At 45.5% G+C, this 24,234-nt stretch overlaps 1 protein-coding gene across 1 annotated transcript in view; it reads right to left on the reverse strand.

The window, feature by feature from the left end:
* Window positions 1-24,234, reverse strand: part of LOC108097521 (irregular chiasm C-roughest protein) — a 115,413-nt gene that overhangs the window by 24,092 nt on the left and 67,087 nt on the right. The window contains 13 exon segments of the mRNA XM_043209067.1: window positions 1,189-1,429; window positions 2,643-2,676; window positions 3,954-4,067; window positions 4,621-4,794; window positions 5,976-6,134; window positions 7,554-7,717; window positions 10,347-10,467; window positions 10,542-10,653; window positions 10,804-10,952; window positions 11,402-11,596; window positions 11,976-12,119; window positions 12,227-12,467; window positions 19,064-19,191. Coding sequence (XP_043065002.1) covers window positions 1,189-1,429; window positions 2,643-2,676; window positions 3,954-4,067; window positions 4,621-4,794; window positions 5,976-6,134; window positions 7,554-7,717; window positions 10,347-10,467; window positions 10,542-10,653; window positions 10,804-10,952; window positions 11,402-11,596; window positions 11,976-12,119; window positions 12,227-12,467; window positions 19,064-19,191 — 1,976 coding nt within the window.

The following is a 24,234-nucleotide window of genomic DNA, read 5'->3' on the forward strand; positions in this document are numbered from 1 at the left end:
GCCGTGTTCGTCCTCCTGCCCAGCAGATCCCCCGAGTCGTTGTCGAAGTCCTGGCGCTCGAAGCGTCTCACCGGCACTCCGTGCAGATAGTGGTGCTCGGAGGGGGGATTCGGATTGCGGCTGCTCTCGAAGAGCCTCCTCAACCCGCGATTCTGCCTGGGGGGGACGGGAGCTCCTGGCACTGGCCGCATTCCTCAGCCGCGTGTTCACACTCAGGGTGAGGATCTCGTCGTCGTGGAATATGGAGAAGGGGTTCGTGATCACCGTGGAGCTGTCGCCCGTCTGATTCGCCGCGGGGCTCATCAGGCTGCTTACCGATCTAGTCTTAAGGCTACTAACGCTACTCCTACTCCTACTCCTACTGGTACTCCTACCCCTACTGCTTATGGCTACCTCCTGCTGCTGCTTCTGCTTACTCTCTAGTACAACTACGACTTTGGCTTCACTGTGCTGCTGCTGCCGCCCAGTCGCACCCGCCACCTGGCCGAGATCCGTTTCGGATCGGGATCGGGAGCGGAGTGGCGGGGCGGCGGCGAGCCTGATCCTCCGCCGCAGCTCCTTCAAGGAGTTGCTCTGCTTGCGGAAGCGGTAGAAGGGATTGTTGATGCTCAGCTTCTGGAGCAGCACCTGGGTCTCCTCGGGGGTCAAGGGACCCACTGGGAGGATGACCGGGGGAGCAGCATCTTGCTCCCCGCTCACCACGTTCAGGTGGAGCAACTTGGCAGCCGTCGAAGGTTTGGAATCCCTATTTAGGTTCATGTTCATGTTGTTCTCCAGCTGATCCCGCCTGCTGCTCCTGCTCTTGCTGCTAGTCAGCGAACTGTTGCCCTCACTGCTCTTGCTGCTGCTGCTGCTGTCGCTGCTGCTCTTGGCCACCTCCGAGGTGGTGTTGTTGTTGTCGCTACTGGTCAGCCCATTGGGCGATGTGGAACTGACCTTGTGGTTGTTGTTGTTGTTATTGTGGCTTACATTACTGTCATCAAGTTCGTTCGTTTGTTCGTTGTTATGTGTGTCATGGTGTTGTTGTTGTTTCTGTTCCTGTTCTAGTTGTTGCTGTTGCTGTTTTTGGTCTGTCAGTTCGTGTTGCTGTTGCTGTTGCGTTGGCTGTTCGTTGGATTCACTAGTGGAGGTATCAATTGCCTGCTAGACCCTAGTGGGCGGTTGTAATATCATTGCAGCCATGCGTACCTTCATTGCCTCCGGCGATCCGTGTCCCGGGTACTGTTGTTGCGGATGCTGTGATGCGGCATGTAAAGCCGCTGCTGCTGCCGCTGCTGCGTGTTGCTGCTGCTGCTGTTGTTGCTGCTGCTGCTGCTGCTGTTGCTGCTGCTGCTGCTGGTGATGATGGAAGCCCGCGGGCGTGGTGTAAATCGAATCACCTTGAGGGCCACTCGTGCTATCCGAGCGTGATTTCAAATCAGCTTTTTCGCTGCGGGCGAGAAGAGCAGAGGGAAAAGAGGACAAGGATGAGAAGGGGACACTAAATCGTTATCGAAAATTGTTTGCCCAAGTGACAATTGTGTGGGTGGTGGCTAAGTGGTTGGGCGGTTGTGTGGCTGCCATCGCTGATTGGCAAACTGTATCCCTCTCGCATATCTGAACATCTATTTAGTTTTTGTCGCCGCCTCGCCTCGCCGCAGGCAATTGTTTACTTGGGGTTTAGGAAATTAGATATTCCCCTTGCCCTATTTCCTCCCCCTGGAATTACTTACGGGATGGGACTAGAGAAATTCAGCCTACAAAACGAATTTTGGCCTAAACGCACTCGAAGCGGAAATTCAAAATCCATTTCCGTTCTCTTTCTCATATTGATCCATTCTCTGGAGCTTCGAGCTGTTGTGTGTATAGTTTGATAAACAAAATATAGTAATTTTAAAATCCCAAACAATGGAGGGAGAAAGGCGAATAACCGAAACGACCGCCCATAACTCATACTTTTGGGTGGCGAATTGCAACAATGAGCGATAGGTTGTGCCCTCTCTTCCGGTTATTTCTATTGGAAACAAAGAATTATTCATATACCCTTTGGATTCGTAAAGGAGTACGAACTGAAGGTTGCAATACATGCTACTTTCAAGGAAATGCAATTTCTTTTGTTTTAACAGATAGACAGATATAACCCTAAATGAATTTGTTTTCTTTTTTAAAGTTCACTCTTAGCATTTATACACCTACCAACCACATCTCTAGCTAGAATTAGGATTCCATTTAACAGATTTTAGTGATTGCTAATCCTTTTTACTTTTGCAAATCTCCTGTCAGGGTATTTCAGCTTTTTCTTGCCAAAACAAAAATGCTCGCTCCTTTCACCCGACGAATATATTGAATATATGAAAAATGTATAATATTTTATGTCCCGCACACACACACATGCACGTGCAATGGAAAACATTTTTCATTGTTCCAATGCTGTACGTGTGTGTGTGTTTGTGTTGGTGAGCGAGTTCCTGTACTCGGCCAGTAGGGGCGCATAAATTGGCACGCCAGCGCCACCTGTTGGCTGCAGGATGCGGCTGCATAAAAATATATCAAAATGGTCATTTATCTATGGTCCTTTCTCCCTATTTCTGTGTGTATATACGATGCGAGAGTATGTGTGTGTGGGTAGGGAAAGGGTGTGTACGTATTACGCTTCAACTTACCTGTCTTTATCCGATGATTTATAGCCCGTGGAACCTGTGCCATGCGAGAAGCGAAGGGAGAAATAAGGGGGAAGTTTCGTATTAGAGTTTGCAATATTCAGGAATATAAATTCCACCCATTATTCTGTAAAGGGTGTGGTCGTGTGACTGGTTGCAAAATAGTAGAAATTAGCTGTGAAAATACCGCTGGCAATTTACAAACAGACAGTTAGACAGTCGGATATATATTCTTTTTATTGCAGATACTCGCCCTTGGATTCGCCGTGATAAATGAGCGAGGACTTATTGATTGCGAGGAACGTGTAAATTCCCGAGGAGGTGCTTGCAAATTTTGATGGATCTCGAAGGGTTAGGGCTCCTCAGCCGGAGCCAGAGCCGGAGATATATGTGCCGCAGTATCGGGTGGCACTCGAGAGATCTGTCAAACGGCATTTGACAACTGGAAGGCAGCTGCAGCAGTCAGTCAGCCAGTCAGCCAGTCAAATTGACAGCTTGATTGACAACTGAGAAATTGCGATTAGGTGGCTGGGGCTCAGCCCGAAAGAGTGTTTACAGATCGCGGGGATGTGTGACTGCAGGAGCGGCTGGAACGGCTCGAATGTCCTTCAGCAATGGCAAAGTTTTCCCCTTGCTCCTTGGCAAATTGTTTTACAATTGTAAAAAGTTTCGCCGCTTTCTGTCTGCGTTTTGATTTCTAATTAGGCAGCGCGCTTTGGCTTAAAGCCATTTCCCGCAAAAGGACGAGGAGATGGAAATGTTGGCGCAACTAACCAAAAGCCGCCTCGAAACCCTTAACCCTTTTGTGTGCTCAGAAGGGCAGAGGCGAGCGGAGGCGAGGAAAACAGGAAACGGAGACTGACCGCAGGCGTTGGACGCTAATGAATATTTTATGAGATTTATTTGAGTTTCGAGTTTCAAGGAGAATGGAATGGCGCAGCAAAAAAAAAAACGAAGGCCAACACAACACACACAAAGCGAAAAAGAGACGCATCCATCCTGGCAGCCATTTTTTCCGCCATGACCACCGCCTCCTTCTCGCATTTCAATGCTTTGTGAGCTGGCAAGTTTTTGTGTTTTTGCAATTAGTGTGACAGCGGCCTTGGGGGTTTCGTTGGCTGGGGTTGGGGTTTGGGGTTGGGTTCTGGGAAGGGGGAAAAAACAGGCGCCATAATCAAGGAGGAAGTTTTAATTGTCGCGGCCTTGACAGCACTGCCTGTGCAATTAATACGGGCCCGATGATTGTTCCTAGATGGTTCGTTTTTCGTTTTTTTTTGGGGGTGGAAGGGAGGAACTCCTCCCCTTTCAACTTACCCTTGAAGCAGCATCTCTTGCTCTTGATCGCATAGATACACAGGCAAACCAGCAGAAGGATGGCTGCCATGCAGCCCCCGGCCACGCCCATCAAATAGCTCATCTCGTAGGGTTCTGTCCGGAAGTTCCATTCGATTCGATACACGGATTGGTGTTCGATGTGCAGGTGGTGGTGGCGATTATGCAAGCATTAAGGGGAATTTTCATTTTCATATGTACGAGATATTTATTGCAATGCATGTATTGCATGTGTGATTGGTTTTAATTAAAAGCATGCGGGATGTGACAATGTTTAATGAGTTCCCTGGTGGTGTATTTCATTTATCATTTCGGTTCGGAAAAAATATGTCATTAAATAGATTTTTTATAAAAATGTAGAATTCTGAAACATTATATCCTTGTCAAATTGGAAAGAAATATAGTTGAAATGGAATATTTGATTTTCGTTGTTGAGATTTAAGTTTTTCTTTAATTACTCTCTGATAATACTTTTTAAAATAAACTTACTAGTTGGGTTATTACTTAATTGGTTTTCAAGCCAATTTACTTCAGCTAAAGTGCAGGTTGAATGGGTTTTGGGAGCGTAACTCAAGTGTGAGGTTCGTGTTGTAGGCAGGGATGATGACGTGGGTGGGGGGCAAAGAAAATCAAAGAAAAGTCTATGCACCTGCAAACGTACCCTCCACAATCAGGTGAATGGCGTGACGATCGGTGCCCCGCTCGTTCTCCACCACCAAGTAGTAGGGCCTCGAGTCGTGCTCGTCCGTGTGAAGGATGTGCAGGGTGGACAGGTAGCAGTCCTCCCTCGTGTCCGGCTGCATGTCGTCGGCCCGGAAGCGATCTGCGGGGAAAAAAGAAGAAGTAGAGTAGAGGAGAGTCAGGAGAATCCTTGTTACTGCGCCAATTGCGAATTGGCTTAGTGGGCTAAGTAATTGCACTAGAATTGCACACAATTTGTCGGCGGCCGACATTAATCATTCGATTCGATGGGCCAACTAGCTTCTGAAAACTCTGAGAAAAGGACGCGCGGAAAAGGAGGGCGGATTGGACGGGAATGCGCTCCGTTTGATTTGTGTCAGTGGCAGTGAAAGCACGCAGGATTACACGCACGAAGGACGACCAAGGATGGACACGGGCAGACAAGCTGAAAATGAAGAATAATGCGACCCAAGGACAGTGTTGCCAGCATACACGTTTCGGTATACTGCTCTATTAAGAAGTAGGTCACACTAGAAACAATTTCTTAAAGCTGGCAGTATTTCCTTTAAAAGAATTATTTATAAGTTTGTAATTCAAGTGATTAATTTGCTAATTATTTACTGTAATTATAATCACAATAATGAACGAATAAGCTGTTTAATCTTTGTTTCTTTAATTAATTTAATTTACCAATTTTCTGGTAGACTTATAGCTGGTAATCGATAGCTGGCAACTCTGGCCGGATGTGATGCAGTTCAAGTTCATGGAGGGTTGGAGAAAGGAGGGGATAATGCAGCTGCATCCGCTGGAGGATGTTCATCCCGAAAGAGTTTCAGCTGGAAAATGAGCTGGTGGTGTGTGTTGCCTGTCTGTTGAAGCTCGGATTACCGGCGGCTGACAGGCGTGGGAAGTCTGCTGGAGGCACTGCCCCTTTCTCCAACCCCTTATGACCGCCTTACCGACCCCCCTTCTGGCCCTTTTGCAACATCGGACATGACACTGGCAGTTTCTTGTCCGACTCTGACTGCGCTCGGTCATGTAATTTGTCTTGATTTGCGGAACAACCCCTTGGTCGCGATTGTTCGGATCGGAGCGAGGCAGTTTTGCGGGAATGGTTAATCTAATGAGCCCTCAAGCGGGAAGGCCATCACTCCGCGTCCTGTAAAGCGGCGCTAATTGAATTGCGAGTAGGCAAAACTAAGTCCAGCGCCTAATTGCATTACCATTAGCGGTCGCCAATGGGGCGGATGAGTGGATGGTTGGATGGATGGGTGGATGGGTAGATGGATGGAGGGTAACCGTCTGTCAAACAAGTATACGCACCGATGCCCGAGCCGGCCTCCAGACGCAGGGATCCCCATTCCCAGGCGACGCGCTGTGGCCGCGGATCCGCGCAGACGACCATTGTCAGGCTGGCCGCCTCTCCTCGCTTCACGGAGACGGTGTGCAGGGACGGATGGAGCCGCAGGACCTGCGGGGCACCTGGAAGGACAACGGAAACAAGGTGAAAAATGTATAAAGGAGTCGCGTCTAGTGCTGCCAGATGACTTTTTAATTGAGTTGCTGCGGCGCAACGCATTCGCCGAGCCGCCCTGTCGAAGATAATTATATAGAGTGGTTGAAGGGTGCAGCAGTGGCTTTAAATGGAAATGGAAGTAAGTTTAAAAATATATTCCCTTCTAGTCAAACAAAACATCTTGGTTAAGCTTTGAAAGAAACATCAAAAAAGAAAGTTTCCCTTTGATAAACTTTTCCTTAGTAACATCAAAATATATACTTATCATACGCTTGCTAAGAACTTCTGTTATTTTGTTTTAATATGTAAACTAAACAAATTTCTTAAAGTGTAATTATAAATCAAATCTTTTGGGAGTTTATTTATTTTTATATTAAAGCCATATATTTATCAAATAATGAGGCCTTGCTACTTTTCCCACTTTTTGACACTCTTTTGCGCTTTTATAGTTCGTTAGTTAGTTAGTTAGTTACTCTTCACTTACACACACACACACGTGGATCTTTATAAATGTGGTGGTGACTTTTTCTGTGTATAATGTGTATTGTTCGTGTGCATGTTTATTTTTGTGCATTTTTTTGCGTCCCCGGCTCTGCTAAATTGCTCGTGTCCTTGGTTGGTCATAAATTATGTACGTGCTGTGGTATTCAGCACTAAATTTAAATATTTCTTGCAGCTCTTTTTTTAGAGTTCTCCTTGCTTTTTTTTTGCCAGTTTGGTGTCCGGTTTTTCGCCCTCGGCAGTTGCAGCTCCATTTTTTTTCCGCTGGCGCTGCGGTCATAAGTTCATTTTGATTTTGTGCTACGTTTTGGTTTAGTCCGTTGCCCGTTTGCAAGTTGCCGGCCACCGCGAAATTGCACGGCGAGGGAAAGTGGCGGGGGAAAGTGGGAAAAGCGGAAAAGCGGCGAGGAGGTGGCAACGCAAGCGCTTAAAATGTTTTGCAGGCGCTTTCCGGCTGCAGCTTTTAATGGAGTTTTGTTAGTTGTTTTAAGTGTGCATTAGTTGCACGGGATCTGCACGGGGACAGGACTTAAATGAGTGGCCCGAGGCGGAATACGTTTGTTTTTTTGTTTTCCGGTTGCGTTGTCACCTTCTCTGGCACTGGTTTCCATTTCGGCCGGGCCAGAAATTGACATCGAAAAAGCAAGGAGAGCCGGGATTCAGATTTATGACCGCAAACGCGGTCCGTTCCTTAACCCTGGATACTCTTTTGCATCTGCCTCCCCGGATTCTAGAGTACGTATTCGGTGCGTGGCAGGTGGGGAAAAAAGTGCATGTTGCCGTGCTGTCGTCATATTTTGCGGCATTGCGGTTGCCGTGGCAGAGAACCCAGCAGATAGCAGATAGCAGATAGCATATAGCAGATACATAGATATGGGACTTACCCACAACTTGGAGGGACACCGGATCGGATATGGCCACCCGCTCCTGACCATTAATGTAGCTGGTTGCCCGGCACTCGTACTCTCCCTGGTACTCGTAGGTTACGTTGTCGATTACCAATCTGGACTCGGAGCCCCGCTCCACGTACTTGGATCCATGGGACATCCTGAAAGTAAAACGAAAGTATGTCAAGAGCTTGTTTATAAAATGAAATACTAAAAGTAAATTGAATTAAACTACATTTTATTGGCACAGAGAAGGATATTCTTTACATATTTTGTTTTATTATCTCTGATGGATTGAATATTCCTGGCGACAACGCATCCTCTTCCACTTTCAGATGGGAAGAGCAAGCAATTGATTATGATTATGTGCAACTAATAGAAGGATTCCATCTGGTCACGAACCATAGTCCTTGGTGCACACTCTGCAGTCCGTTCTTTGAGCTGCTTTCAATCGGGCCAAAATGAAACTGATGCAGAGGCCACATTCCCTCCTTCGATCTCCCCTTCCCCCTTTTCCCCATGTGTCCCGCTGTCCTGCTGTCCTGGTGCAGCAATCCTTGCTCGGCAATATTGAAAATTGCGTATGCGTATGAGTTATTTTTCGGCGCTGGCTGCCCGGACTCTCAGACGGACGAGTGAGTGGGCCAAAGAGCTGGCGCAGAGAAATATTTGATACATTTTTAATATGAGAAATGCCTTTCAAGCTGCGAAATGCTCTTGGCTCTGCCCACAGATTCTTTTGAGGGAGCCGCAAAGAGAGAAAAAAAGAACTGGTGATTCAGCCAGCACATTCACGCTTTAAGGCGCTGCCTTTAAGGACCTTTAAGTCCTTGGTCCTTGGCGGCCGTCAATTAAAAGCAATAAATTAGGAAGCCATTCAAATGCAAATCTCCAAAGTCGAAGTCGAAAAAGTTTGGCAAGCGCTCTTCTTTTCGGCTCCATTTCGATTCGGGGAGGTTTGGGGTTCGACGCTCCAGGGAGAGCGTTGAAATCACGTAAATCAAAGTGACAGGACTCCGTGTCCTGTGTCGTGTCCTTGGCTCGCTCATTTGCAAGGCGTCCGCCCATCAGCTGCACTTGCAGTACAACCCAAAGTCCAAGGACCAAGAACCAAGGACGAAGGACCACACCACCTGGGAGGAGATTAAGGAGCATACGTCGTTCGTCCTGTCAGCGGCTCACTTCGTGGCATTGATTTATTGCCCCAGTTGCCGCCGATGGGCGACTCCCGCTGTTTATTCAGCGCGGCACGCGCCATTTAATGCCGCATTCCGAAGGGTGGAAAATGGGGAGGGTGGGCGTGTTTGGGGAACATGCGTGGAAATTAGTTTTCAACAATTGACATTTAATTTCTGATAAACACGCGCGCGTTCGCTTCATTAAGTCAACACGTCAATGTGTTGCATGTGGCATTCGTTATTAGATGGCGACACCTTCGCCTAACAGCCATTCCCCCCTGCTCCTCCCCCTTCCCCTCATTCCCTTCCCTTTCTGAATTTCTATATTCCTATGTTATATATTCTCCCGATCACGATCTGCGATGGCGGTGTGTATGTTTTATGCCCGACTGTCTGGGGGCAAGTGCAAACAAATGGAATCACAAAAATCACGTACTTACGTGGCAGCTTCAAGGACCACTGAGGGCCAGAAAGAGATGGAATGCCGCCACAGAGAGAGAGATGGCACTATTGGCAGTCATATGCATGAGGAGTGTTTCGATTTTTCCACATCGTCTGCCTGCTTTGCATACTAATGCACGAGGCCATCAGCGGCGAAAGGAGAAGCGGAAGGATCCTAATCCTGCCAGCATTATGGATGGCTTCTTGATACCCTAACAAAGTGCGGCCATTCATCTGTGCTTGCTACATATATCCATAAAATAATAGAATGTTAGAAAGCTAATCTTCACTAACCAAACTTTAGCAAACTTGAATTTCTGTCTGAAAAAGCTTTTAGTTACAATAGTGAGTTCACTCCCACTTAACTTTTAACTAAAATGAAGTGTCCCATTCGTGTCTACTTCGAATGATAAATTACAGGGTACTTCAGCCACAGTATGTCAAAAAGCTTGCTTTTTTCCTTCGAGTTTTTCCTTGCCTCAGACAATTTCCGCCGAACAGCTAATTAAAATTACGCGAAATATCATCAGCTCTTGTGGCAATGGGCGTGGTGGCTTTTAAGCGGAAAATGTGCAACAGGAAACGTGCTCACGTAAGAGGAAAATGCTGTTCCTACAGGCGAGCAGTCTTAAAAGAAAAATACTCAGCCTTGGTTGCATTTGTTGCTAAAATCTTGTGAGTACGCGGAATGAGCCAAGTTTAATTAGCTCCGCCATTCAGCTGTAAACAATAAACACTGCCGAGACCACGAGGTCCATGTATTTTCAGCGAGGCCAGCCAGGATTTCCCATAAGCCAAGAAGAGGCCACCTAAAGTATGCTACACAAACAGCCAAGAATTTTGGTGGGATACCTATAAAATTTTATGCACACGGTGAGAAACAAAATTCTGAGAAATCGGAAAAAAAATTAGAATTTATCTGCCTTCTGGGAAATGTAGTTGGTTCTGGGAACTAAAAAAAAATACTTAAGTCTCCTGACGAGCAATAAAATGTTCTTTAAGGCTTAGTAGTATAATCTTTACAATATATATTTGATTGTGGGAACTAAAGTCAAATTCTTAGAATATACGTGTATAACCTTTCCTAATGGCAATGTTTTTAGCAATTTATTTGATTATTAACTTTTCAATACCAAACCTGCTCAGTGTAAGTATCTGTGTATGGACTCACCTCTGCACCCATTTGAAGGACGGCAGGGGATTACCGTCGGCCAGGCACTCGAAGGCGGCGGGACTGAAGAGCGGGGCGGTGGTGAGGCGGTCCGGGCCAGCTGAAATAATTTTGGGCGGATCTGCAGAGGAGCAAGAGAGGGCAAAGCAGAGTTAGTCGAAACTTTGTCCAGGGTAAATAGAGAGGGATACGTACACTTGACGTCCAACTGCACCGACAGCTGCTCCGAGGTGCCCACGGAGTTCTGCGCCTGGCAGGTGTACAGTCCGGCATCGCGCCGCCCGACGGGACGCAGTTGCAGGGTTTCCTGTGGGAGAAGCGGAGTGGAAAGCAGTGGGATAGGATAAGGCCGGGATCAGCAGGCAATTTAATACAATTACAAATTTGTGCTACACTTCAGATAAACACCAGGCAACATAAACAAGAAGCCGGCAAGAAGAGCAGGCACCGAACTCACCTGCAAGCTGGCTATCTCGGAGCGACCTGCCCGCCGCCAAACGATGCTGGCCGGCGGATTGGCATCGGCCACGCAGCGCAGGACCAGCGCATCCTTGTCCTCCTCCAAGTCGATTTCCGGCGAGCCAATTAGACGGATGCTCGGCGCGTCTGCAAGGAAACAGCAAGAGCAATAGAAATACAAACGGAGACGGAGACGGAGACGTTCAACTTGGCTTCGCAAAACAAAAACAGCAATGCCAACTATTGCAGAAACAGCAACAGAAACTGAAACAGAAACTGAAACAGCAATTGAAACAGCAATGGCAGCCGAGCAAGCAGAGTCAACAAGCCGGGCAAGTCCTGCTCCTGCTCCTGGCCACGTCCTTTGGGACAAGTCAACTCTTGAATTGCTCAGCAAAACAGGAAATTACGGCAAATTGTTGTTAATTTAATTGTTACAGCTCTCAGTCTCCGGTTCGGATTGGGGTTCTGTGTGCTGTTTTTGCTTTGCTTTCCCTTGGACTTTAAGCCAAATCGAATGAAGGCGCTTTAGTTGGCCAGATTCAGATTTCAGACCAGGATGCTGGTGTATCGCCTATCGTTATCGCAACACTCACATTTCACGTCCAAGCGCGCCTCCACCACCACCGATTTGGCCGTGTAGGACTCGTGGAAGGCGGCGCACCGCAGGATATCGCCGTGGCGCTCCCGCATCGCCGACACCTGCACCACCGAGGTGGCCGACCAGGTGCGCGGATTATCCGGCTCGGTGGCGTTCGTCTGCGGGTGGATGGGCGAGATCTCCTGGTCGCCTGCGGGCGGGAAACAAATGCGAATTAATTAACATTAACAACAGCAGTCGGATAACAACTGCAATGGGGTTACGCTTAATAGTGCACTTTAAGAAAATTATTTTGTGTAGTTGGGAACAGAATTTATCTAGGAATTATCTCAGCTTAAAAATAACTAGAACAATGTAGAAACTACCGAAATACTTTTCTCTATATTAATTGTAATAAACTCATTAGCTTTTAAGCATTGTTTTAGCTTTGTTATATTTCTTTTATAATTTACTAAATTTTAAGTAGTTTTTCTGTTTGATTTTTTTCTGTGTGTAACCCTCGTTCTCCGACTTTAAAGTGCAAACATTTTGATGCGTGTGAGCCAGAGGAATGCATGTCGGGCACTCACCCAAAAACCATTTGAGAGTGGCCGGCGGATTGCCGTAATGCGAGACGCACTTGACCGTCGCCAGAGCGCCGGCGTCTGCGGTGATGTTGTGTCCTGGCGGCACGTGTACCGCCTCGTACTCGAGCCTCGGCCGCTGCGGCGCCACTGCAAGCAGAAGAAGGGGAATGTCCTTGGCAATTAAGTCTCCGAATGCATGGCGAGTGGAGTGAATGGAATGGCGAATGGAGATCGAATCGATTTGGGGCACTTACCACGTACGACGAGGCGCACCGGCTGGCTGGTGAGGGCGTCCTGGGTGGTGAAATCACTGGCCGTCACTTGGCACTCCCACAGTCCGTCGTCGAAGTCCAGCGTGGCCGAGCGGATCCACAGGGAGCAGTCGCCGCCGAGCTGCACCGGCGGAGGATGGAGGTCCAGATGCAGGACATTCCCGTTGTCGCTCGTCGGCAGACGTGAGGCCCATTCGTATTTCTTGGTATAGATGCCAACGGGCTGTGGGGAAAAGAATAGTTTGGTTTAGTTCCACTGGCAGAAAAAAGAATCAACAATATGGGTTGTAAGTTTATACATTTAATATGTTCAATGCTCTCTTTTGTTGTTGCGATTGATTGTCAGGAATGAAATGGTTTTTATTGGTTCCTTAATTCTGTTTTTAAACAATAGTGCTTTATTTTTTTTTCAGTGAGTGGTTAGGGATGAAATGGCAGTGATGGCGTTGAAATGAACTGGGCGTCGTCTACGACATGTTTAGCATGTTTAACTTTTCGATGCAGTCAGGCGTCTAATTTGGTCTCCGATTTGGCCAAACATACACAGACAAATTGGCGAGCAGACAGACAAATCGGAAAGGAGCTTGGGGGCAGGAGGAGATATCCTTCCCCCGAATTCCACCGCCCAGTCCACCCACAATCACCTCCTCCTCTTACTCCTTCTCTGCCCACGACTACGTGTCATTTAACTCCGTTTTCAGTCGTCGTTCCAGTCGCTTCTGTCTGTAAATTGGCATTAGTTTGTTTGCTAATTGGAAATTAAATTACAATTAGTGATCTCTGAGCGTGGCATCGTTCGCATTTAAGTATTTATGGGAACTGCCCCGAACCCCGAACTCCGATTCCCCGAAACAGAGCTGCCTAATTGCATTTCGGCTTTGAGTGTTGTCTGCGTTGTTCGTGGCGTAATGGGTTAAATTAATTGCTACATTGAATTTGTGCCATGGCCGGCAATCGCTTAAAAGGAGCATTCAAATTTATGGAAAGAAAACCGAACAAAGTGCAAGAGTATAATCTAATCTCCTTGGGAATGCCATTAGATATTTATTGCTGTTTAAATTTGCGCAAATGGCCACAAATGCAGTTTGTTTGTCCCGACCCGATAAAATACGAGTAACGTGTGACATGCATCCGAATCTAACCACCTTGAGTTGACTGGCTGGCTGGCCAGCATAAATAGAGTATCTCTGGTTTATTAAACAGCTTGCGGCTGGCATGCATGTCAGATGGCCGAGATACGATTCCACTTGACTCCGTTGACCTCAGGCCGCAGGGAATAATCAATGCTGGGTCGCCGGGCGCCAAGGGTTAAGTTTAGTTTGGGGGGCCTTGCGGTAACAAAAGATATGAGCTCAATGGGCGACTGGGCTGTTAGGATGCCAGAATGCCGAGCTGCCAGGAAAACAATTTTCAGCCGGGAGATAAAAAATCAAACCGAACAAATATTTGGCTCTGGCCCATTGATGCTGCTGCTCTTTCTGCCAAAACATTCTCGAATCCTCCAATCGATATTCGTATCGCCATAATTCTCCGCATATTCAAACATCGAACTCTAAACTGCAAGCTGTAAGCAACAAAGTCGAGGCAAAACTCCGGAGTTTTAGCCTGCGCATCCACATTGTTGAGCATTTTTTTTTTTGTTTGCCTGGGAAAAAATGTGCGATGCCCAAAAATTACATTTATTCAAATGGCTGAGCTCGGTTGTTGATATCATACTCGAATACTCTCCATTTGTGCTTCGGCATTATCAGGAAATGCACTGCAAAGAAAACACAGATGAGGCATGAAGAGAATTGAAAATATCTCGACAGACATCCTTTGGCTAAATTAGAATGCAGCTCGGGAATGGACAAAAACCCTTCTCCTCCTCTGGATTTTTTGGGGACAAACGATTGCGAATGTCGCTTCTTATGATAACTACACGTATAATATATGGACACAGAACTATATACCCAAACGGAGGAAATTGGGAAACGTTAAGCACACATAGGGAAAAAGGAGGGGAACTGGAAGTGGAATAAGTATGCAAAAATAAGAGGAATTTTAAATGAAGCCCGAAACAGCAACATCAGCTTGTTTGTGTGTGTGAGACGCTCGATGCATGCAAATGTTGTTTGCCCTCGTCCTCTGTACTTCGTCCTTCCTACTTCGTCCTGCGCTTCCTCTACTAGTTCGAGTTCGAGTGGAGAGACACAAAGCATGTAAACATTTAAGTATGTGATGCAGAGCGGGAGATGCGCAGCATATGAAAAAGGACATTTGAAATGCTTTCTGATTTTTGTCATACAATGGCGTCGGACCCCTGAAGTCCCAGCGTGCATTTGCATAAGCAACTACCACAACAAGTGGCGAGTGGGGAGCGGAGAGCTGGAAGCGGGGGGCACCGCGCAGGGTGGCAAATAAAAGTTATCCTTCAAACGCACACAATTGCCATGAATAACAAAGGCACAAAACATTCCCGGTCCAGCTTGAAATATATTCCGCCTTAGGCAAACGACTCAAAATTCCGCTGATTTGAGGAAGCGGATATGCGTCTTTCTCTGTAAAGCTATTGACTTTTTCGACAATCCTAAACAAATTCTAACTTTACCAGGTTTGGTAACCATCACTATAGGGAAGATAAGCGCTTTCCGATTCTTCAATTACGCCCATTTGCAACATCCTGTCAATTTCGGCGTAGCATACTCTTCTCAACAGCTGGCGACACTGGAAAGTGGCTGTTTAATCGGCTTCGCTCCACCCACATCTATTGCGCCAGGTTGGTAAATTCGTTTTTCCAAGTCCTTCCTGCGTGAATGACGGGAAACAATTGCAATGACATTGTAAGCTTTGCTTTTTCCTCAGCAGACAAGTGATGTTGATCAACTTCGACCTTGCTGCTAGCTTCGATAGTAGTTTCTAACTCTGATATATTAAGGTTTTGGGAGAAGATCATATAGTCTCCAAGAATCTATGCCTAAATAAAGATCATGTTTCAAAAAGACGGTACTAGGTAAATATTTAAAAGGTTTTCTCTTGTCTCCATATTCTACACGTCAATTTCCATTCTTCCTACTACTTTCAAGGGTCGTCCATCTGCTGTTTGGCTTTAATGTTTAATGGCTTGTATTCAGTATCATTCGCCCATAACTATGTTTAGCTAGATCTCCTCCAATACAACTTATTGAGGCCCTGAGTCCAGCAAACCAAAAACAGTACGGTCTAATAAATAGATCGGCAGAAATGGTCGTGGATCTCTTGATCCCGTAGGGAGAGAACAAATATATTTCCAGCCCGAGCCGGCAACATTCTGCCAAAACCTTTTAATTCTTTCCGGCGCTGCAGAGACTTACGGATTTCTAAGAGATGTTCAGAAAACACAGTAGGAGTTAAAATCTGGGTAACTTTTAAGTTTACAATGCAATGAAGAGCCGACATTGCTTTTGATACGTCCGGGAAGTTGGTGATGCGACTAATGGTATTCATCTGATCGGTCATAGTTGATTAGTGACGGAGGCATTCAAGTCTTCGGTTTGAACTGCGACTTCAGACTGCCGGGCTTTAAGTTTTTTGAGCATAACGCAGTTTGGCTTATAGGTGTTAGCGGTTCGCAACCGTAACAAAATACGCGCTTCTCTGATAAACATTGGTATCTGTACTTGCCTTCTTTGCGGCAATTCCAGCATACCAAGGAAAATGCGATCCACCTCTAATTCACTTTCGGATTCGGACCCATTCTGAGAATCTGGCTCTTGAATAAATGTCTGAGACTTCTCGTCTAAACGGTGTGTTTTTACTGTGGCTCCGTGAGAGCGTTTGACATCGTCTAGAAAAGCTTCGCGTCGACGACAAGTTTCTCTCAACTCAGATACTGAAGAAATGTCAACATTCAACAATTCATGGCGTATTTCGGGTCTCAAATTGTTTTTGAGGAATTCGGACAAGTTTTCTCGGCGACCATGGTACTTCTAACTGATCGACTAATACGTTTACACTATCGTAAAAACTATCAAAAGATTCATTGGGCTTTTTGTTCGGCTCTGATTAACTCTTCTACATCAATATCGTCCCTTTTTGACGAAATTGCAATCGCAAGGCAGAACATAATCTATCCCAACGTACTTCGGTTACCGATTTATGGTAACGCCAATAAAATTCGTTGGCTTTGCCCTCGAATAAGACGCTAGCATTTCTGCAAAAGCACTGAGAAGTTGCCTTCAAGTGTCTGATGCGTCAGCGCTTCGACTCTGTAAATAAAATTGTCTATCGATACACACCTGATCCGGAATATTTTTATCTTCCATCCATTCAAGGATATGCACGACCTTGTCAGGTCTATTTAAGAGATCAGAAGGGATACTTCTATATGAGAACTTGGAGAACCTAAGTTAGGCGCTGACAAAATTTGTGTTTTGGATATGTTCATTGCCAGAAAATTGGTCGGTCTAAGGGTGGTGGAGTAGCTGACCTATCTCTGTCATTCGCATTGGAGCTAGATGGAGGGGAGATTAATCTCTGAATACTGTCACTCACTGAAGTTTGTATTAACTCAGTCATTTCTCTGACAACACTGTGAGCAGTCTTCTAGCTCCATTGAGGTAACGTCATTGCATTAGCAACATTAGCTGAATCATCCCTACTGCTACTACTATGAAGCGCCTCACAATGACCGCCAGGGACGTTTTCAGATATATTTCTATCATCAATACTTTCTGTGCCACGACTTTTAGATTGGGATCGCGTTGTAAACCTTTACTCTCGGCTGCTGGCCTGCAAGAAATTCTGCACTGCTGGACGAAACTTTCACTTTTCTTCAAATGTGCCTCAATACATTTCTTGTAAATTCGTGATGGCATACAGTTTCAAATAAATCGGTTGCTGCCTTAATATCTGCTTTACATAACGGACAGACTGGCTTTTGCACCTCCTTGTGGAATAAGTATGCAAAAATAAGAGGAATTTTAAATGAAGCCCGAAACAGCAACATCAGCTTGTTTGTGTGTGTGAGACGCTCGATGCATGCAAATGTTGTTTGCCCTCGTCCTCTGTACTTCGTCCTTCCTACTTCGTCCTGCGCTTCCTCTACTAGTTCGAGTTCGAGTGGAGAGACACAAAGCATGTAAACATTTAAGTATGTGATGCAGAGCGGGAGATGCGCAGCATATGAAAAAGGACATTTGAAATGCTTTCTGATTTTTGTCATACAATGGCGTCGGACCCCTGAAGTCCCAGCGTGCATTTGCATAAGCAACTACCACAACAAGTGGCGAGTGGGGAGCGGAGAGCTGGAAGCGGGGGGCACCGCGCAGGGTGGCAAATAAAAGTTATCCTTCAAACGCACACAATTGCCATGAATAACAAAGGCACAAAACATTCCCGGTCCCCGTGCCTCCGGCTGATCCATAATGAGGCCACTTTGGATTGGTATGCAAACGACCTCGGTCGAGCTTCCAGATCAACTCCCCTCCCACAATCGCCACAACAATCGGTCAGACACAACTATAAGCCAGGACGGACACACATCCCATAACATATTTATATATCCTATTGAACGGCGAAAACATGCATTTTGTGAGCACAATAACAGAATTTCCAGTCCCCCTAGCTTTGCCAACTCCAATTCGAATTCAAAGCGGCATACCTTTAAACGTTTATGACGGAGTTCTTAAACGAACTGCGTTTAAATTTTTCTTTTTGGTAAGTTTTATGGTTCGCCAATAGCAGACCAATTTCTTGAGGTCCACAGCCCCTAACTTTGCCAATTTTACCTTTAAATGTTTGTAATCGCATCCTGAAAACAACTACATTCAAAATATTCCTCTTTCAGATGGTCGATTTTTTACACCTCTGCATGTCAGATTTTTCCAAGTTATCAAATATTTTGTCAATAGGAGACCTAATTTTCGAGGTCCACAGATCATAACATTGCCATTTGTATACCAAAGTGGGATACCTCTAAATTCTTGTGATGCAAATCATAAACGATCTGCGTTTACAATTTTCCTTTTGTTATGGTTGAGTTTCAAGCAAATACTTGTTTAAAAAAGTAAATTTTAAAAATCAATACGTAGACCAATCATCAAAGGTAATAGTTTTTAAGTTGGATTGGTGACATTATTGTGTAAAAATGTTCAAAGGTTTTGAACAAAATCATACCCGAAACGGTTAAAGTTTTAAAGCGATATTTAGTTGAATTTTTTATGGCTGAAGTGCAGCGCGAAACTAGGATCAATTGGGATTAAACAAAATGTGGCTATAAAAAGTTGGCATCATGACAACATAAACAACATAAACCAAATCAATTAAAACAATAGAGGCTGATTTTTTTGCAGGATCAACTGCTGAAATGGGGGCCAAACGATATTTTCATGTTTGCGCTGGCATGAAATCCAATTGAGCCGACCATTCCCTTAGTCCTTTGCTGTCACGCACTTTCGATTAAAAGTTACGCCGGCCAATGTTCTAATCAACGGCGAACAAAGGCAGGCTGTCTGGGGTGTTGTTCCCATGTCCTGTGACCCCTGACCTCTGACCCCCGCGTCCCGTGTCCACGGGCAACTTTCATTATTGACTCGTCCTGGTCAGGGTGTAAATTACATTCGCCACATGTGGAGGCCAAAAGAACAACACTTAATTGAACCGCAGGACGCGCCACGCATATGATATGAGTTTTCTAGCCAGGACACGTCGGTGTGCGTGTGTTTGTGAGTTGGTGTGCGTTGCGAACGAAGTTCACTTGTTTGTGCCGGGCGAGACTTTTCGGCCAAGTTATGAGTTTAATCAAAATGTTTATAAACTAAGGGCCATCGATAGATGGGTCCCGTGAGCTGATATAATTACCTTGTTATCCTTTTGCCAGGAACACGTGCCGCGCTTGTCGATAACTTTGCATGTGAGCAGCGTGTCCTCGGCGGGATTCACCTCCGTGTACTTCGGCTGCTCGGAGAATCGCTGGAAGCCCTCGATTCCTGCAACGGGGAGAGGAGGGTAAAAGAAATGGCGGTGAGTAAATGTCGAGTGGCATGGCAAATGGGAAAAGTGAAATGCTGGCTCTGTCATTAACATAAACTACTTCCGCCGAGGGTTCCGGCTCAGCCCGCTGCGCATGTAAGTATGCTGCGATTCCGTAACCCTTCTACGGAATCGCTGGCTGCATTTGTCACGCCCCCCACACCAATACAGCCTCTTAGCTCACCCACACACACACACCCATACACTTTTGCACCGGGAACGCGGGCAATTATGAACGCTTCACAGAATGGCGGCCATTTGCTTATCTTCGCACTCCCCTTCCTTCCCCCCATCTATATATAGTATTTATATATATATATGTGTGTGTGTGTGTGGGTGAGGGTTTCTTTCATTATCATTTGGCCGCTCCCTGTTCCTTTTTTATTTTATTTCTGTACGCGCAGCGGAGAATTTATGTTAATTGCTGGCATGTTGAATATTTTCTCCGCACTTGCACTCAATTACACCAATTACAGGTTGAAAATTACACGCGCTGCTTGCTCAAGATAATGGATGTGGGTCTGTGGGCGGCGAAGGAGGGCGTGGTCCACAAGTTTGGGTTGCCTAATGATAAGGGCTCCGAGAACCGTAAGAACCTGCTGAGACATTCCACTCACCGACAAACATCCAGGAGCGACAGGCGTATTATTAACCATAGTGGCTCTTTGAGCGAGCTCAAGGTAATTGTGAAGAAATACCTCTTGGGAAGAATGTATTAAAAAGATAAATACCTTTTCACAAGATTAAAAAAACCTAGATCTTCTACCCTTCTACCTTATCTTCCTATGGAAACAACCGAATTTGTTTAACTTTAATTTAATTCAAAATCTATTTCCTTTAATTTCCTTTTCCTAGGTAAATAAGTCATTCAGTTGGTCAGCAGGTTGTGGCTTTGGCTTTGCTTTTAGCCTGCTATCAAGAGGTCAAGGATTAATTGAAGCCTTTTGGCTTTTTAATTGCTGTTTGCGTAGCCAATCCGCACTTGTCATCGCTCACAATGGGCCACCGTCGCTTTTCGGCTTTTGTTTGGCTGTCAACTTGAGTTTTTCCTGCGTGCTTGGCCACTTTTCCAGCCACGCGAGTATGAATGTGTTGGGTATAAAAAATCGAGTTGGCCTTATTGCGTGTGTCGGCCACACGTGACTGCCAAACACCGCTGGGCAAACAAGTATTTATATATATATACTCGTAGTATGTATGTGTATAAATGGGTGCATGGGTGCTTGGAGGCATTCGCTCACGCAATGATTTATTACGCGTGATTGGCGTGATTGCCACTTTGCTACTTAGTATCAACTCGACGCCGGTTCCGCTTTTATCGGGCTGCGTATAAAGGGGGCTTTGTATTTCAATTATACAGCCGAGTTACCCAACTTTCGCTCTGCCTTTTGAGGGCTGATTTATGCGGCATTTGCTTATGAGCCTTGTGCTCGAGGAATTCCTGGAGGGCTGCTTAATTTCTGCGTGACCAAACGGGCGCCGGCCCACTTAATTGAAACGCATTGGAATGCAAAGACTTGCCCCAGCCGGAAAACAACTGGCAAACAAAAATAAAGCGCTGCCGCAACAGCGAAAGTAAATACGCCGGAGCGAAACCGCCGCAGCCTATTTGCAGGGCAAATAAAAATATTAAAAATAAATAAGCAGCGGCAGCAGCAACAGCAGGAGCAGCGAAATTCGAGCCTTGGCAAAAGGAGAGTCGTAAAGGACAAGTGCCGTCCCAGCTGCGAAAGTCTCCTCTCAGCCTCCCAGTCGGGGCAAATAGACAAGGATCCGTGTTCCGGAGCCAGCTGCGATTGCAGTTTTAGCTGCCCGGACTGCTCCACTTCTCCGGGTTCGGGTTTGAGTTCGGGAGTCCGGGAATCCCGGGCTTCAAGTGCGTGCCGCTGAGTGCCGCTTATAGGATTGTTTCAGCTCCTGCAGCACGGCTCGTGCCGTGAAGTGGCGTTGTTGTTTAGCCTGCTCCTGCTGCTCCTGCTCTTCCCCCTTTGCTGTCCACGCTTTAAGGGCTTTACGTGCCTGTGCACAGCCAGCAAGGATAACAATTACTCTAGTGGCGTGTCCACCATTTTGTGTCTCGCTAACTGCTGATTCCTCCCGCAGATACCCTGCACTGCTGGCCAATTGCTTAATTGGAACTCCTAAAAGCGGGTTTTTCAAAACATGTATTTACTTAAAGTCCTATGTAGACTAACCTTTTAACAGAGCTTAGGGCTTAACAACTTTACTAAGCAGCTTGTAGGTTGTTTTCTAATGGAAAAAGCTAGCTTAAATAAAACAAGAAAGGAAGCTAGCTTCGGCAAGCCGAAGCTTATATACCCTTGCAGTCATCAAATATGTCGAACAAAACGCATAAAGGCTAGACAACATCGAAGCTAAGACGATTTTTCTATTCATTTTCCATATTTTCGACTATAGATCATATGGGAGCTATATGATATACTTGTCCGATTTTGATCAAATTTAATTCGTAATTCAAGAGTCGTAAGAAAACTCTATATTCCAAAAATCATGCTTGTCTGATAAAAACAACGATGTTATAATTTTATTTCCATTATTTCTATATAGATTTTTCGATCTTTCCTATGGCAGCTATAAGATATATATGACCGATTTTTATGAAACTTTTTTCTCAATTTTATATCGTTGTTAAAAAACTTGATATTCAAAAATCATGCTCGTGGGATAAAAAACAACGATGTTATCAATTTATTTCCATTAATTCTATATATAATTTTCGATCTCTCCTATGGCAGCTATATGATAGAGTTATCCGATTTTGTTCAAATTTAATCCGAAATTCAATAACAGTTAGAAAACGCCATCTTAAAGAAATCAAGTCGATCTGATCAAAAACAACAGAATGAGAATTTTTTATTTAATTCTCTTGTATTGGAGCTATCCGATATAGTCGTCCGATCCGGCCCGTTCCGACTTATATACTGCGTGCAACAACTACACATCTTTTGGGAAAGTTTCAGCACGATAGCTTTAAAACTGAGAGACTAGTTTGCGCGGAAACGGACAGACGGGCAGATGGACAGACGGACAGACGGACAGACGGACAGACGTACATACATATTTCGATTCTGCTCGTGATGCTGATCAAGAATATATATACTTTATGGGGTCTGAGGTGTCTCCTTCACTGCGTTGCAAACTTCTGACTGAAATTATAATACCCTTTTGCTCTGCAAGGGTATAAATATTTGTTTTGAAATACATTTTTGGAGAGTATAATATTGGAGTTGTTTATTTTCAATGGTTTAGCAACTAACAACTGTTTAAATACATTTCACTGGTTTTCTTTTTTGTTCCTCTGTTGTGCTGGTCCGAATTTATAGTTGCCCCCGCTGTCCGGTTTCCGCTTTTCCGGCCCTTGTCGCTCTCCAATATGTCAGACGCACATTTTTGAGTACCGCCCCCTCCCTTGAACCACCTCCCCCTCTCCAACCCACTTCCTCCCTCTTTCAAGCTGTCTAGTGCCGAGCTGCTTTTGCTTTTGCTTTCGCTTTGCTGCTGCTGTTTACTTTTGATGATGCATTGCAGCGTAATAATTTCACGTAGACGTCCACGGCACGCAGCCAACGACAAATGGCCAGGGGAACTACACTCTCAAAAAATATACATACTAGTTTTCCCCTTTTTCATAACCCAAAAAACATATACTAGCAAGAAAATATCTTCTTAAAATATCTTCCAGAAAGAAATCATTATTTTCGGTACAAGAAATAATATCACGAAAAATAAACTATTTTTTAGAGTGTACCCAGCGGGCCAAAATCAAGTGGGTCAACTGGTCGCGGCCCTGAGCTCTTAGCAGCTGGTCAGTTATAAAATGCTGTTTGGGCTCTTCAGCTGCCGGCCCACAGCGACATTACTCATACGCAACGTGGCCCAGGGATTTTGCTCCCCAGCAGTTTAACTTTTGTGTATCACGAAGAAGCTGGCGGAAATTTAAGAGAAATTCCCCCCGGCAGTCAAGGTGCTTTGAGCGCCCATTCACACACTCATCCCGGCCACGCCCACTTTTCACCCACCGGAGGTGCCACACAAGGTCCCCATTTCACCTCACTCACTTCGGCTTTGTCGGCAATCAATGAAAGCAATTTGTGAATCTCTTGTGCAATTCGGCGACACACAAACGAGCTCAAGGGCACCCACACACACAAACACATATACACACATACACACAGATAATATCCTGGGAGAATATCCATGGGAAAGAAAGGTATTGGCAGTTGCGATGAAAAATCTTGTATGCAAATCAAATATGCAAGATGATTTGTAAATTTCTCCAAATGTATTATACAAAAAGCCCAACAAACGAGAGTCCCCTCCTTGCGATGGAGCCGCAACAACAGGATTCGCCGGCTTAAACTTTTTAAACCTGTTCCGCATCATCGACCCATCCGACGCCTTTCCTCCTTTCCCTCGAAGGTGCTAAGCAAACATGCAAGCTGTGAGGATTATAAAAAGTAGCAGCCAAAGAAGGCGAAAAAGGATAGCCCCGACAAACAGCCACCACCCCAAAAAAAAGGAGAATAAAGAAAGGCAGCAAACAACCCCCGTTTGGATCCCATTTCCCCATCCGAAATGCTCGCATGTGCTAAGCTTTTTGTTGCCGCCTCAAAACTGCTGCCTCTTCACTGCGAAATCCTCGCCCAACCGCCTACTTAGCCATAATGATATATTTAGCTTGCCAAGTGATTGTTATTTGATATTCAACAGATTTCAGAGCTCCTCTCCTTTATTTTTTCGGATGGAGGTTAAATCGATGCGTGCTTGTACTGTTTCATGAGTTTGCCAACATCCATGAGCGGTGATTCGGACTTAGGTTGCTGTCCCGGTCAACGCTGCCTATGCGTAACGCCTGTCAAGTGCCAGCTGACCAGTCAAATGCATGTGGATAGTGGACAGTGGATAGTGATTTGCAAAGCCCTCTTCAACTAGCAGATGGCAGATAGCAGATAGCAGATAGAAATCCCCCGGCATTTTGG

This window comes from Drosophila ficusphila, unplaced genomic scaffold, assembly GCF_018152265.1.
Source record: "Drosophila ficusphila isolate 14025-0441.05 unplaced genomic scaffold, ASM1815226v1 contig_791, whole genome shotgun sequence".
Classification (NCBI taxonomy): domain Eukaryota; kingdom Metazoa; phylum Arthropoda; class Insecta; order Diptera; family Drosophilidae; genus Drosophila; species Drosophila ficusphila.